This window comes from Schistosoma mansoni, assembly GCF_000237925.1.
Source record: "Schistosoma mansoni, WGS project CABG00000000 data, supercontig 0481, strain Puerto Rico, whole genome shotgun sequence".
Lineage (NCBI taxonomy): Eukaryota > Metazoa > Platyhelminthes > Trematoda > Strigeidida > Schistosomatidae > Schistosoma > Schistosoma mansoni.
The window spans coordinates 1-16,491 of record NW_017386304.1 but is presented as its reverse complement, the minus strand read 5'-3'; the positions used below and the strand labels follow the sequence as shown (position 1 = coordinate 16,491).

The 16,491-nt window shown below is 34.9% G+C and overlaps 1 protein-coding gene across 1 annotated transcript; it reads left to right on the top strand.

Annotated features, from left to right (window-relative positions):
* Nucleotides 1–286: 286 nt before the first annotated feature.
* Smp_138840 (syntaxin, putative) lies at nucleotides 287–14,270 on the top strand (the record flags this gene model as incomplete). The annotated part of the gene is made up of 9 exons (XM_018792203.1): nucleotides 287–316; nucleotides 7,832–7,914; nucleotides 7,953–8,005; nucleotides 8,044–8,150; nucleotides 9,082–9,256; nucleotides 11,214–11,332; nucleotides 11,977–12,179; nucleotides 12,469–12,478; nucleotides 14,085–14,270. The coding sequence occupies 9 exons, from the start codon at nucleotides 287–289 to the stop codon at nucleotides 14,268–14,270; spliced, it is 966 nt and encodes a 321-aa protein (XP_018644205.1).
* Between the last annotated feature and the right edge of the window lie 2,221 nt (nucleotides 14,271–16,491).

Genomic DNA, 16,491 nt, shown 5'->3' with positions numbered 1-16,491 from the left:
TGAGTGATCGATAGCAATAAACAGAGATTATTTTCTTAATATGAGGAATGATAATAATTTTTTTCCCAATAACCATACGTTGTATCAGGCAAGTCAATTTACAGGCAAGGTCAGATTGTCACAAATGTTGCGATATCCACGGAAGTTAACTCGTTTACACATTTCGGCTGGCGAGTTATAACAAACGTTTTTCTGCAGAGCCAGTATGGTAAAAAAATTTTGTATGAACAGCCGACTGTCGAATTAAAACTGAAAATTACGGCGCAAAATATGGCGCATCGTATGGATGGAGTGTTACGAAGATAAACTGCTAGTAGTAAGTACTGCACATACATACAGTTTACAAAACAAAGAATTTTGAGTGCATTTTGGTGTTTCTTGTTACCGATCTCCATGTAGTTGTTATGACAAGGTCTATTATAGCAAGACTTTCTATCGAAGGCACGAAGTAAGCCTTACGTCTGAGTCATATGTACTGGATACATCATCTAGATGTCTTATCATGATAAAAATCAGTGGTGACAGACAAAACATTTTGAGCGTTGCCTCGTTCACTTCGATTATTAGAATCAATTTTGCAGGAACTTTACTGCCAGGCATTCAAGGGTTGTGTTAAGTAAAGTTGGCATCTATGCAATTTCTGTAGGAACAATAATTACAAAAGCTCAGGAATAATGTTTTTGAAGACGCTTTAACACACATTTGAAAGTTGATTAAACTTCAGTTAGTAAGAAACGGCTTTTTAAGGGGTTCCTTTAAAGAGCTGGTTAGTGATCCGAAATCATTATATTAAGGGGCTATGCTAGGTGATTTTACACATCAATTGAGACAAAAGACCTTTAGAAGCGCTAGGATTCGTGCACATTAATAGCTTAACTAGTGCTTTGGAGTCATCTTTAAGTCTATTTAACTCATGAATGTATTGATTTATCGCGTCCACCGCTCATAACCCAAGTGGTACACAATTCCATTAATGAAAGAACCTACCTAGAAAGGATTTTTGTCGCACACTGAACCTTCAAAACTGTATTTTGACTAGCCAAGGGTGTTTTCTTGGTTTTTAGTTGGACCATTGGGTGAGGATTACCATGGCACTTTAAGCGCAGTCATTGGTATGAGCTTGCAGAAAAATGTAAGGTTAGGCTCTTTTCTGTTTACAAAAGGATTCCACCTCTTATGTTCCACATCGTCCAGAGTAACTCTGATAGCTGAATTCCTTCGGTTTCCGGTTTGTCGCCTATATAATTGGCCGATAGTATAAACGGGCAATGTTCGAGCACCAGACAAGAACAAACATTATATGATATTGGTCCAGCTTCACGCTAGCTGAAATTAAGAATCATAAAAACTGCATGTCTACGTAACTTTGAGATGTCTAACTTTATTTATTGGGAAAATTTAGATTATAACTTTATCCTGACCGATTAATAGCCCAACATTTTTCTTCGTAAATCTCGGCACCTGAGATGATAGTCAGAACAAAAATGTTCATCTTTTGGCAAACTGATAGATACTAATAATGGTTGGACCAAATAATTAGTATACATATGAAAAAGTCCAGTAATACTAGTCTTCAAAAGTGAAAAGGGCTGACTGACTTTTCAAGCAACGTGTTTTAGTCAACAAAGAGTTCATTCACCCGTGCTTTGCCAGATGTCAAGAAACAGAAAATACAAATAGCAGATTCCGACAATCTGATTTGACGTGTGTAAAATATAGTATACTCAAAGCAGAATAAACGGTTTTCACAATAATTGCGTTTCACAGGTGCTCTGTGAACTGTATATCCAAAATCATTAACAGTGATGGGGTTTTATTATTCTTGATGATGATACATCAGAATGTGCACGACTGGGACTTTCTTCCAGATGCCTATATACTGCGAAAACATACTCAGTAATAAGAACCACAAAATTTAGAGCTTGGTTCAAAACTTTGTTTCATGTCGGTGTAGAATCTTAACTGAGGTTTGGACTGAAGAATAACTGTCTAGGCAGTTTAGATGCGCGCTATTTCCCAGTTGAAAGCGAAACAAAGTTAGTAGGTAAATATCAGTTCTGGATTTCATTATAAGTATAAATGTACATTATTACATAAAGAAATTTATTTACTCAGTAATTGTTCACTCAATAATCAATCTAAATTACAATAAATAAACAAGTTGATAATTATTAAGCGCACCAAAATAAACGTTATTCTGTCCTTTCTGAATAGACCGCGTGCACAACGTGTTTTCAATTCTGGCAGAGTGCTTCAATTCACAATCAAAAATTCACACTTCCAGTCAATGCAAGCAACACAACCAAAGGGAGAGCAAACCAATTTAGCTGCTGCCAAGACTAAGTACCAACTAGAATAACGTAAATGCAGTTTAGGAAGAAACATGGAAAATCATTGAAAGCGTGAGAAAAGTAAAAGCTACAAGATAATATAATTATTGATTTCCCAAATGGTATCAAAAAGACTAACAGAATGTACAGCTGAAGTAATCAACAAGAATAAATTACAAGTGTAAACATGAAGGGATTTTTACACACAAAGCTTTCCAAATGGACTTTACAGTTGGTGTCTTTTACGTTCAGTTAATGAACTACAAAGGTTTTCGTAGGCTTTTAGTTCACTCCAGTAGCTGAGAGGACATTCAGCGTACATGTAACGGATTTGAAGATTCTGGACTAAACGGCTTTTTTTATCAAAACAACTTAGTAAGTTAGAGATTCCATGATGTTTTAGAAAAATACATTACCCATTATTTATGAATCAGAGTATGATGACTATAAGTTATTGTAACCATATGGCGAACAAGACTCACGCTTAGTCGAAGTGTCTACATCTCAAACATAATCCGAAAAAATTCGCTGCCGTATATTGACGAACCTTTTTACCGTCACCAGGAACTAAAACCAAATAAGCAGTTGCACAGGAAACAAACTCGTTGACAACAGTTGCAGACGCCATTAGCAAGCGCACGACAACAAATGCATTTACTGGTTAAAACCTAGGCAGTACTAATGCTAAATGACATTACCATTCCTGCTCGTTACACTTTCCAACCTTTCCTTAACAAGAATGATACAGGTAAGTTCAAGTTATGGAGATTAACACCACCAGACTCAAACTGAATAGACGTGTGAGTGCCGAAAGAAAAAATTCCTGTACGAACAAAGGAAACCAATAGCTCTAATATTACATCTCCCTAAACTATATTATTTGAGTGGCTTTTCGGGTGGATCCTAAAGGGTTTACCGTATTTTCAACTTTTATCATACATGTTACTGTTCAACCATTTACTCTCAAATACTTACTCACTGCCCTAAAATTATTGGACTCCATCACTCTTCTTTCTACTGCTTTGTTAACAGCACCTTGTTATGCTTTGAGTCTCACGATCGCTCCTTCACTACTGAGATACTGTTTCGATGACCCACCAACGGTCCACCAGCTTTGACTGTCCGATATGCTTGCTCAAGGTACTTGAGAAATTGCTGTTTTCTAACAGGGCGCGGAACACAGACCTTGGAAATTAGACGTAATCGTAATCTAACCAACAACTTCAAACAGCTTAACATAAAAATAGAAGAGAGGATGGTCGCAACGGAAAGAACAAACTAAAAGACCCCTTATAGCATTTTGTCAAGCAATGTTGTTATTTATTTGTTTCTTCTCCCTACCGTGTATTTTAACTTTCATTCGCGTCTCTTTTAGCCGCACATTATGTTCCTCAGTCTTTCTCGTCCGAACTTTTGTCATTTGACCCTTGCTAAAGACTTATCTATTGTTACTTAGTCTTCCTGTCGCATTTCGCTCAACTGTTGACAATAAGGTCATGTTTGGCCAAAACTGAGGTCACGGCATGAGTCAGTGTATGACAGCTATCCTCTAACTGTCTACTTGGAAAGGTTGCCGTAATCCTTGCAGACAGATATCTCATCCCATCTTGTTGAGAATAATTTTACTGGTTACCGGGTATCGAACTCCTATTAACTATTCCCTTTGCTGTTAACACGTTGGCTTGCGTTAAAAAACCCTTGACTATATAACACGGGTTGTACTGCTTGAGGTACCTCATACCTGTGATGCCATTCATTATTTTTCTTCAGTTAGAATCATATACATTTTAATACATGGTTTATGTTGTGATATAATATAGTAGGAGTCATTCATAAACACACCGTAGGCTATGTAGATGAACATAGTCTAGTCTTACCGGTTTAAACTATGGTTCGCTAGCTCTGTATTCAAACAGAATATTGATATTTTCATCGTTACAGTAGGGTTGCTGACTAGCCAACATTGGTGGTGAGGGTGATGAATTCAATGACCCTTGTTTATGAAGCGGAACATTTGTTGTCTTCGGCTCCTAATGATTGATATGGGGCATCCATTCAATGATATTGAGGTTGTCCTCCCATGTTCGCTGATACCTAGACTTGTGTTTTCTACATTACATTGGTTTCGCTATTTTGACAAGTTGCCCAATCACATGCATTTTCAGACGCTTAGACACAGACGGGAAGTTGGTATTCAATAACAACAATAAGGAGGGCAGTAAAAAAAATAGAGGCCATGGTCAAAATTCAAATGGAAATTTAATCAGTTCACGTTGCTGATAGCTTTTCAAAATCAATGATCATTTATCTCACTTTGCTCTTCAACCTTCCATCAAATTAAGCCTGTTTCTACGTTACAATTCCTCACACAATGCGTTTACTTCATATGGCCTATCTGAAGTTCCTCTATTGATGTGTTTGTGTTCTGCCTTCTGACAGACATGCCTTGACCTCTTGCAATTTAAAAAAACACTAGGTTTACCAACCTTACCTTGTTGCTCATTCTGCTGTATGTTCTTCTTCTCTTTTTCTCATAGCTACAAATGTAGAGAGCAAAAAGTGAAATTCTGTACAGATGGTTCTTCTACAAGGTTACGGTACGCACGATGTGCCATTGTTAAATGAGTTATAACAACTCTAAACTTATAGTGCAATACCAACACAAAAACGTACTCATCAACTTGTTGGTTTATCTGCACGAAGATTCTATGAAAAAAGTTCACTCTTCTTATCTACTTCTTCACTCTACCTGGGAAATACATGTAAATCCAAATTCTAAATTATTAATCATGCTTATAAGAGTGACTTGCACCTCCTATTTATTATGACTGATCACAATATTATTAACATTCTCATGTACTGAAGTGTACCCCCCTGTTTCTATGTCATATTACGTATAAACCCCATCGAATGACTTATAATAGTAAACCCTGTTAGTTTTGCAGTATTTTTACCTTGCCTGAAAACTGCCATGCCCTCTGTAACACATTGTTATATGAAAATAAATTACTGTTATCGAACGACATTTTTTGCCTCTGATATACAACTAAAGAGGACGATTTCGCTTCAAAAGTTCTTGGTATACATAAATGAAATGGAAGATAGCTCACATGATATAAATTGAAATCCGGTTCTGAAAAAGACGAGAGTTTGGAGCTTGTGGGGTTCTAGTCCATCAATCGATTTGACGTTTTACAATACATCGACAAGCAGCAAGCAGCTTCATTTGTCGATAATTTTACTGGAAAGTTAGTAGTCAGCTGATAAGTGATTTGCTTTGGAATTGTGAACATTTTCAGAACTTCTTCATAAACTTCCTGCTTTGAAGTTCAAGAAAAATGAGGACATATTTGATGCACATGTATCTTTATGACTTCTAGTCTTTCTATTTACCAAGTGAAATAGGTTTATTGTAGCTTGTCTATAGCTAAATAGCGGCTTTACGGTCTTGAAAATAAACTCATTTGAATTAAATTGTCACTCTGATACCTTACACAACTCCTTGCGAATAACCACTTCTAAGGTTTTGGAAGCCACGATGGTTAAGCATACGGTATGAAAGTTCTCACATTTGTATCTCGTAACAACTTTTAAAACGAAACTATCTATGGTGTTCTTTCAGTCCTTTGTCAATTTACTTTAGATAACAGATGAATTAGACATATGCTTACGGAAATCAAGGTCAAGTTTTGAGTTGCTCCAGAGACTCAGAATGAATGTTCTAGGGTCTCATAGGTTAATCTTATTCAGGAACAGTTAAGAAACCAAAGATATAGAGTCCAGATTATTTTATTACCTGTTGAATTCTCGCAGTAGTGCCTTTACAACCACGAGGAATTGTGCGCGAGGATCAGTCATGCCATGCTCGTATAAGTGGGCTTCTGCGTAGCAGAACCAGGCTTCCATGTTGTCTGGCCAGAAGGGCATTAGTTGAAACGAAGGTAGGGACACAATCTTTCACTTAGGTACCTTGGGTGTCTGTTCCGTCATGGTAAAATATCAAGTACGAGAATGAACGAGGAAAAAAATATCCGAAAACTCGAAAAAATATCATAAAAAACAAAGGCTGAAATAAAGCGATGACTTATGGAGTTACAAAAAGGGACATACCCACAGTTTATTGGTTGGTGCACCAGTTCATGTCGGGCTTAACAATGAAGAGGCCACAGGTATTTTAGTGTGACAACGCTATACCAGCAACACGTATAATTGACTCGCGCCACCCACTGTAGTCAAAAGTCAGAAGTGAGGAGGTTCGAAGATATATTTGATAGTTTATCAGTATATCGAGGAGCGACTGGTCTAAACTGGCTAGTGATCACAGAAGTTGAGCAGGACGTTCCCTCTCGTGATCTAGTGCGGACGCATAATCGAGCGCCTACAGCTAGATGAATCCACCAAAACTAATGTGATCAGCACCCAATGTCGAACATTTACAGAGCTATTGATTTTGGGGATTTATTTAACGCTACATGATGGATCTATGGATGTTAGGTCTAGCCTTGAAAAACGCCGCTCCATATAAATACGTGATGGCGTTTAGGTCACTGACAGAAAGCTTCACGTTTATGAGAAATAATGCATTCCAAAACAGAAGTTTCTATCGTGACGATGTGAGTCTTTTTCCCCGAATTTTTCGGATCACTTTGACTATTCAATTAGTTTGTACAAGCTCGCAACAAAGATATTAGTTGAGTCAGTGATATGATTACTGAAATATGATAGAAACTGCATGTTTGTAACTGTTCTATATTTATGGGTCGTTTCTCCACTACACTCGAATTCAAAAGTCACAAAATTGCGTTAACACTTTACGGTTTTATACTAAAGGGAGTGGGCTTCTGGAAATTAAGCTAGTGTTCCTGGCTTAACTGGGGCAAATAAGATAATAGAGTACTTCGAACTATGTATTATGCAGTATAGAATTAGCTTTAATATATTTAACTTCCACAAAACAAGTGTATGTACTTAACTCCGAACCTTGCACTTAGGGTGGTCAGTGTTATGATCCGTTTGTCGAAACCAAATAATGTGTTGCGGTGTCCAAACCTGCATTCTTATTTCTTAAATTTACGGCCTCAACTACGACTCCGTAACGATTGATTCACTGGGACGTTACTTCACAATTTCCAAGTTTTATGGTTGAACAAGAATTTGCAACCAGAAATTTTATAAAATGTTAAAACATTCTTCACCATTTGGTTGCTTTTCAGGGTATGTTTTAGTTTCATTTTGTTGAATAATCTCATCTAGGTACCTTGTATTAGCCATCAAGGATTGTGTGGGATTGCCGGTGATTTTGTGACATTCGGTTTGTGACTAGTGGCCTACGCAACTTATAGCAATTATGACCTCATGTCACTTTAGAATGGGCTTTCCTGGATGTCTCTTTTGGGTCACTAATATGCTTAAAAGTTTGTTAACTTCAATCAACACTCTGATTACTTCTTTTTGGCTTTCATTCAGTCATAACATCATTTTTAATCTTTTGTATTCCTTAGAAATCTGATCAAGAATCATTGGTATCCAAATCTAAACATAAAGCTCCTGACAATAACTCCACCAAAAAGTTACGTAATGAATGGTTTGTCTGCAGTTTTTCTATGATAAATGTACTTATAGGCAAACCGCAGTAAATTCACTTCAATATACGTTCAGCATGATACGACAAAAAAGTAAGGGAATACATCTCAAATTTTACGAATTTTCTTAGTGAAAGAAGTTATTGCTCTTCATGATAGACATCTCATGGCTTCGAATTTGGACGACAATTTAAATGAAGATCAGGAAATAGAGTTTCAAACTAAAGAACTTACTCAGGTATTTGGTAATTAATTTTTTTTCGCATTATGATCAGTTTTCATCCATATATGTCTTCATATAGTACAATTACTACGTTGGAGTTTTGGTCTCATGAGAAATACTTTTAATAGTCGTTTTTTTCATTACAGTCATATAATTTATTCCCGATTTATGTTGATTTTCTGCATCGTGAAGGGTCTGTCTTATTCCTTGAGCGGAATAGCAAAATTTATTGGTCGTCTGCATAGTATGTGATTCACAGTTTATTATATATATGTATAGTTAACTGACTACCTCTTTAAATAAATCGGTTTTAGTTGTTACCCCAACCTAGTTGTTTCACTCTGATTTCGTAAGTTTTCATAGGCGACAAGTGGACATCTTAGTCCGGACAATCAGTGTTCTTAATCAATGGTTGGAGGCTTCTGATTATGTCACATAAGTACGGTCGCGGCGGAATAGTTCCATTCATCTTCCACCTTTTAAATCTTGACATAAATTCTGAGGTTAGACACAGTACTAGGTAGGGATGGTAGATCAATTGACGACGTGTTGAATCATCATCGAGTGAGGTGGTTAGGATATATATTACGTATTTCCACTCACTAACTACCTCGAAGGACGATGATTTCTGGTATAACAGTTGGTTGTAAGGAGGCTTTTGATTCTTATTCTCTTTTTGAATCTTCGATGGATAGTCTTTTCTGTTGCTCTCTCTACTACTCTGCGACTTTCCCTAACAACATCAACTCTCCGTGTTAATGGGGTGTAACACCTTAAACGGATGTACACATGTGCCAAGTTTATACGTTGCGTTTGACTGACTAACTCTGTGCAAGAAGTTATTCAATTAATATGGCTCTAAAGCTATACTGTTGGTAGAAATATAATTTGTTTGGTGTTTCCGTTGCTTTACCTAACTTCAGCATTTTATTCTTTATTTTAACAGTTGTTTAATCTATCGCATAGCCAACTTGGCCAGTTATCAAAATTGAAACGTTCCTCAGTTATATGGCAACAGTCGCAAGAAGCTAAGTTGGCAGAAAACATTGTTTGCAATCTGGCGCGAACTCTCCAAGATCTGTCAGTGATATTTCGAAAGGCTCAATCAGAATACCTAAATAGTAATTAGTGTTTTTTCAATCTTCATTTGTCTGGAAAACATAGTTTCAGTTTTCGAAGAGTGGAATTTTCATTTAAATTCAAGAGAAATTATGTGTAAATATGTTGTGTACCTCCCTGTCTTGTAAATATTGTATTATAATGTTAGCGTTCTGCAGAAAGTTTCAGACATAGGTTTCATACTGACTGATTATCGTTAGTTTGGGATATCTGAAATGTTAGAGCTGATGTCCAGATTAGTATCCGAAATTATGTCACAACCAGTGGTGTTGCCATCGACCCATTCGGAAAGCAACTGACTTGTAGAACTGAAATGTATATGCTAATTGATCACTATCTAGTAACCAATATAAGCGCAATAATATAATTATCATTAAAGCGTTTCTAAGTCAGTTTGCAAGTGTTTTAGTGTGAGTGATATCGATGCTGGTTATCATTCAACTCTGTTAACTATTCAGTAATAACATGTACCATTACCCGAAGAAAAACAGATTAAATTTTTTATAGGTGCTTGCCATTACCAGCCTTTGTTGTTTATATGCAAACACCAATACCTAATATTTTTCCTTTTTCAGCACTACTAAAATCTTATGACAAACATTACACACTGAGATGATGGCACCGTCTTGTAAGGCGAATCTGAACAGATATTTCATAGAATTTACACACTGTTTTCCGTATTACTACTAAATTACTTGCTGTTTCTGTTATGCATGGATTATACGTTACCCCACTAGACCAGGTTTAATAATTTTCGTTTTCACATGTCTGTTGCATGTTAGTTTTCTCTGTGAAATTCATATTAGAATTCATCGGACCACTGAGCTATCATATAAATAGAACAGATAAAATGTGATCCAGGATGTGCGTTTCGTCCAACTTGGGACTCGTCAGATGGGTGTACCTGCGTCCTTGGATCCCACTGCTAGTCACATTCCATCTTTTGCATACTAACCTGTATCACAATGGCTATATCAAAACAATGCGCCTAAGATGCACATACATCAACCAAGACTGACTAAATTCCAGTCAAAAATATCAACAACGGGATGATATAATCTATTTCGAATCTAACTATCATAGAAATAATGTTTATACGTTGTTGTCTTTTTACATGAACATCTGCTTACACACAACTAAGTTCGGCTCGTTCACATTCGCTACAACTATGAAGCTATTTTTTTCAACTTGCATTCGCGTTTGACTCGTTCAAGTAGGCGTTAGGTATATGCTCATAAACTAAACGCTTTGACTGATTATTATAGATAGTAAGTGATTAAATAAACTGTGATAATTTGTTAAGGTTTCTACCAAATAACAACAAACTTATCTTATACGGTTATAAAATGGTAAGACTAACTCCTACCAAGGGATATAATAGTTAAACGCGACAACTTTTATATCCCTCAGTTTAAATGTGAGTAATAATCTATTAGGCTACTAGTGTAAAATCACCACACTTAATATGATTCTCAAATGACGGAATGATCACTTTAATCTTTTGTGTTTACGTATTTATTCTTTACTGTGACTAATAAAAATGATAATATAAGTGATTATCCAAGTCAAAGCTTGTTTATTCGGTTTTGAGCCATACAGTTTCTGTGCAGACTATCATTGGCGCCTAATAGTATGAGACTATATGTGAACTAACTAAATAAATAAAAATACTACCAGGGAGCTCAAATCAAAATAGATGGAGCGGAGTTCAAAGCATAAACTTACTGATGAAACCCTAACCATTAGGTCATCGCTTCTTGGTTTTTACGTTACCAAAGCATAAATAAGTAGTTTAAAAGCCAACACTAAACAATGGAGTAAGCCTTTTTCAACATTTTATTGGTAAATAGTTTTCAGTTTATACAGTGTATACAATAGTTTATTAGACTTACAGACAATTGAAATTTGATAATTTTTTTAAGTTTAAAAAGTGGTACTATGCAATTGTTTTATTTCCAGAACTTCGATCCAGAGATGAACGAATACGTAGTTACTTAAATATAGATTTAAATATGGGAGATACATCATCATCACCATCAAACAACGTGGTAAATGAGTTTGATGATGGTGATTATGCTGTAAGTCGGTACATCTTTTTTTTTCTGATAAAATTCATCTTTAACACTAATTGCTACTGTAAATCTAATTCCGTTGGATTTCATAATTGTGATTGAGCGGTCAGACTACCTGATTGGTGTTTTTCCTCATAAAAACATTATAAATGTATAGGAATGTTTAATATTTGTCGACCTTACACCATTTCTAACTCTAGTGACACATAAAATTGCTTGCAAGAAATACACATAGCTAAAGCGAAAATGTAAATTAATTAGAAGTGAAAATTACTATCAACTGAAATATTCAAAGAATACTTAACTCGTAAAAGCTTGTCGTTAACTTGTATAGGGTAAAACATACGATATGAAATATTCCTGTGTAGTCGAAAAAGATCGTATAGAAGACTCTAGACTGTTCATAAAGTAATTTGAATCAGTAGTTGGAAGATTTACCTAATACCTTGGCCAGAATATTCAACCAAACTAGATATCTCTACAGCTCGTTTTATCATTCTAAAAAATGATCATATATCAACCAATTATTTATGTTTGGGTATGAATATTAGTTATCTAACTTGTAGATCATCATACATGATGCTGTGCTATCCAGTCCACTGTGATTTTTGCGCTTACTGAAATTTTTACTTGTTACAATATGAATGTAGGTTTGGGAATCACAAAAACAAAGACGGAGTTTATTACTTACGGAAAATACAAATATGGTTGTACAACGTGAACAAGAAATTCACCAGATTGTTCAGTCTATTCATGAATTGAACGAAATTTTTCGCGATGTTGCACAAATGGTTGTGGATCAAGTAAGTACTTTAAACATTTTCGGATCAACTTACTATGTGGTTCAAAACACGTAGACTAAATTTACATTAGTAAGGTTTTCATGATCGTTGTTTTAAGAAAATGGGAACAAAATGCCTAAAAGCAACCAAACAGAAGTTGTAAACAGTGTTCTATAGCAAAACAGACCATAAGATGTAACACCATGTATGGAAACTTCTAAGGAAGAATGATATTTAGCGCCTTACAATCTTCCACGTGATCATGGTGTTGTTTTCATCATAATTAGCCCATTAACGATTGGGTGATATCTGTCTTGTTTTCGAAGAATATATAAATATGTCCAGCAAAAATATTTTCAGGTTATATTCGGTATGGTAAATACGAATATTGTTAAGTGTGGCTAGCGAAAAAACAAACCGGTTCAATATGATCAAAAGATTAGCTACTGTGTTAACCAATAAGGTCCAAGCAAGAAAATTAAGTATTAAAAAAAGGACTACTTGTAAGTAATATAGTTAGATTAAATGAAATTCACTCGCGATACAAATATCTGTCTTGCTCTTCTATGTATTTGAAAACATCATAAATACAATACGATCTTGGAGAATTGGTAAAACAGAGTTTGTTATAAATATGATGATATTGTATCAGAAGAAGTATGAACTTTTTCTCTCGAAATTGTATTGTGTTATGCTTATTCATTGACAGTTAATTTTCTGCCTGATGTTGAAGCTTGTTTCTAAACTATTTAACTTACTAAAAATATTAAGAACCAATGTAAACTATCCAAAGCCTTTTAAAAAATATATTGTACATATGACATGTTTTAATTGTCTTCCATAAATTAAATAATCTAATGTGCTTAAAATGTTTCTCGGTTTCAGGAATTTTAAAATCAAAGTTTACTTAGTATTCCAAGATTAGTTATTGCACGCCTTGTAATGGTTTCCGGTGAATGATTCGACTCGGGTTATAAAAACCTTGCAAGACTGTACGTGTTTCCTACAAGATGTAAAAGAAGGGTTTCGATCCCAACGGTAACCCAATAATGATAACCTTTACGCTTTCTAACCATTCGTATAGACTGTATCCTTTGCAAAAAATCTTCCCTAGTGGTTAGGTCGTATTTCATGAGGGACCTCATAAACGCTCTTAGTTATCCCCTAGGTCACATCAAGTACCTTCAACTAGCGATTAGCATTGCCGACACAATCTGCATCAAGGGCAGGTGCATCTTATAATTTTTGTATCATGTCATGCCCACCATCTTGTTGCACAGCAAATATGTTTATTACATAGTTTGGTTGTAGCTAGTACAAGGATTCAAGACTGGTTGAAGTCCATATAAACTTATCAACGAAGGGATAATTCCAATTCCTTCCTGCTAATTATATAGATTTGTTTATTAATTTCTAGCATCTTGAGAAGGAAATATAAAAAAGTTTTACTTAGCTCTCAACAAGGCACAAACTATTCGTCATCGGGTCTCAAACTTTGCTAAAAAACTCAAGATCTACCATTTTCAATATGATTGGTTCGTCCGTAAATTGCAGTTTTACAGAAAAGAAGTTCCGGACGAACCAAAGGTTGTCATAAAATAGTTATTAATCCTAAGTACCGTGAAGCGATATTATTGCACAAACGTTACAACTTATCACTTCATATTATTAAACACTAGAAGGCTAGAGTAGTAAGTTCTCATAGATCCCGTATAAAAAAGAGCGTTCATTAGATGCAACGACATATGTCACTTTAATCATTGGAGAAAAAAAACAAAAACTGGGGTCCAAGTACATCCAGCTGACGTGTCCCAAGTATGACGAGACTTTCGTGAACTGTTTGCAGTTAATCAAAGTATACGATCAATGAATTGGATATTTTGACAACAGTCCTTAAGTTTGTACTAAATCAAGCGTAAGCTGTGTCATAAAATGTTACACTCAATGTATTTGGATGATATGATACATTTTTCTAGGGGACATTAGTGGATCGTATCGATTATAATGTGGAACATACTCAAATTCGAGTTGAAGAGGGTTTGAAGCATTTAACGAAAGCACAAAGTCACCAATCGAAGGATCGTAAAATGATTATTATTCTTGTATTGGCTGGATTGGTCGTTATATTCGGTGTTCTACTGATTGTTACCAAATTTCGATAATTCACCACAGATTATTCTGACCACTTATGAGACGACCGCCATCTTTACAGTCTTGCTCTAAATTATTATTTAACATGAATACATATGTGATAAAAAGTTGTTTTGTTAAGTCATTCGTCTTTCATACTTCATTATGACCAAATTTTTAAATGTTTCATATACTACTAAACCAACCTGGTATTAGTAGCATCAATTTGGAATAACTTGAATTAAGGTGTTGTTGATAGTTCTTCACTTTTAACTTGGATGTCTAGGAAATTTCCATGTTGTTTCAACATCATTTTTTGTAAATATGTGATACTTTGTTGTATTATTTAATTCCGAAACTGACTTTAACCCTTTCCATCAATTTTGCATACTCTTTTTCTTGTATCACCAGTTTAAGGAAAGCATTAAAATACATTCCTTCATCACTGTTTCTCATATTGTTTATTTTCTGACGCTTACTGTTATACTTGTGATACTGAATGATTGTTTTGAATTCCTGTATTATTTCTTTTCGTGAGTTTTTCGTCGGTTTTCATATTTCTATTCATTTATACACTGATGATGAAGTTTATATTGAAACTTTACTTAATGTAAATATATCAAGAAATATGTGTATGAAACAGAATTGTATGATTTACTTTCTCTACAGCTGTTTAAAAACAGATTTTCGCTCAAATCATGTTACGTATTAATTAATCTACAATATTTAGGGGACTGAATACAATAGAAGTACTTTATATTTCCACAAAAAGTCAAACGGAAGTAACCGATGCAGCTCTATCCGGCGGTGATATAGTGTTAAATCCATGAGTTTTTATAAAGACACTTTAGGTGTACTTGTGAACCAACCACTAAGAATATGATTTCTAAAGGCACCACATAGGATTCAAATGTGCGTGTGAAATTTGAAGAATTTAAAATTATACAAACTTAAAAGTCCCGTATTCATTTATCCTAATTGAATATTGCATTTCCCGACCGTTGATATAATTAATGTTTCATTCACGACCTTGTATTTAGGTTTGTTTAATATGATAGAACCAAAACTATGCCATTTTAGTGGTGTTCATGTACATCATCATAATTTATGAGAAATTATTCAGGCAAATACTGTAGCTTAATCCATTCATATTGAAGCGTAAATTTTTTACAGATGAATAATTGTGCTGTTTTGTTTCATTAATTCAAAACCACAGTTATTGTGTCAAAGTAGAAGATATTGCGCAAATCGAAGAAGGCAAGGATAATATTGAAATATGTAGCCCAAATATTTAAAAATTAAGTCCTTATACCAATGAAACTATAGTGTCAATCCATTTGATGAACTAGTTGACAGGCCTTGCTTGTACGTGAAATCATAAACATTTCATGTAAACTTTTGTGCATTTTCCGAAAGTCTGTTTATTAACAATCACGTTGCAAAGCTACTATAACCATTTATTCTCTGACTAATATTTATTGTGATTCTTATATAACACTTGGTAAGTTACTAGTTGGAAGTTGTCATGGTCCTGTACAAACGCCTTGATATTACTATTGTGTGTACTGATCTTAGTTGGACAACTATTGAAAAACAGGAAGCATTGGATAACCGTTTTATTAGAGTACGAAACTCTTTAGCAGTCGGTATCCAGTACTCCACAAAGGGTTGGACCCGGAATCTTCAAGTGCTATAGTGAGCCCATACTCTTTAGACCACTTGGTCATCACTCAATGGTTTATGGTCCTATTCTCTATGATTACTTATTTTCGAAGTAGCAACATCTAACACTACGAATTTCATGTATACCAACTTTGAGAACAAAGTCATACCTCTTTCTCATGTGCATCTTGAAGAGCTTAAAAAAAACGGGGAAGGAATATCAGTATAAGAACTAATGGTGCTGAACGTCTCGATAAAAGTGATGTCTAGTGTTTACGCATTACTGACTAGAAAGCCTTACAAGTTAATTAGATGATTAACATTTCTTCTAGAATACATTGGTTGTGAAAGCTGTTGATAGAATGTAAGCATATTTACTTTCTCATCATAAAATCAACCTTTTTTGTTGAAACCAACGGAATAAGTATTTATAAAAGGCTGTAGATCGTATTTTTTAAAACATCATAATGAACTGCTACAACCTCTAGTCAATATACAACCAACTGGAATAAATGTCCTAAAACTCAAAAGTCATATGTTGACTAACGTTCAACAACAGTATATCTTTATTCTTTACTTTACAGATATTTT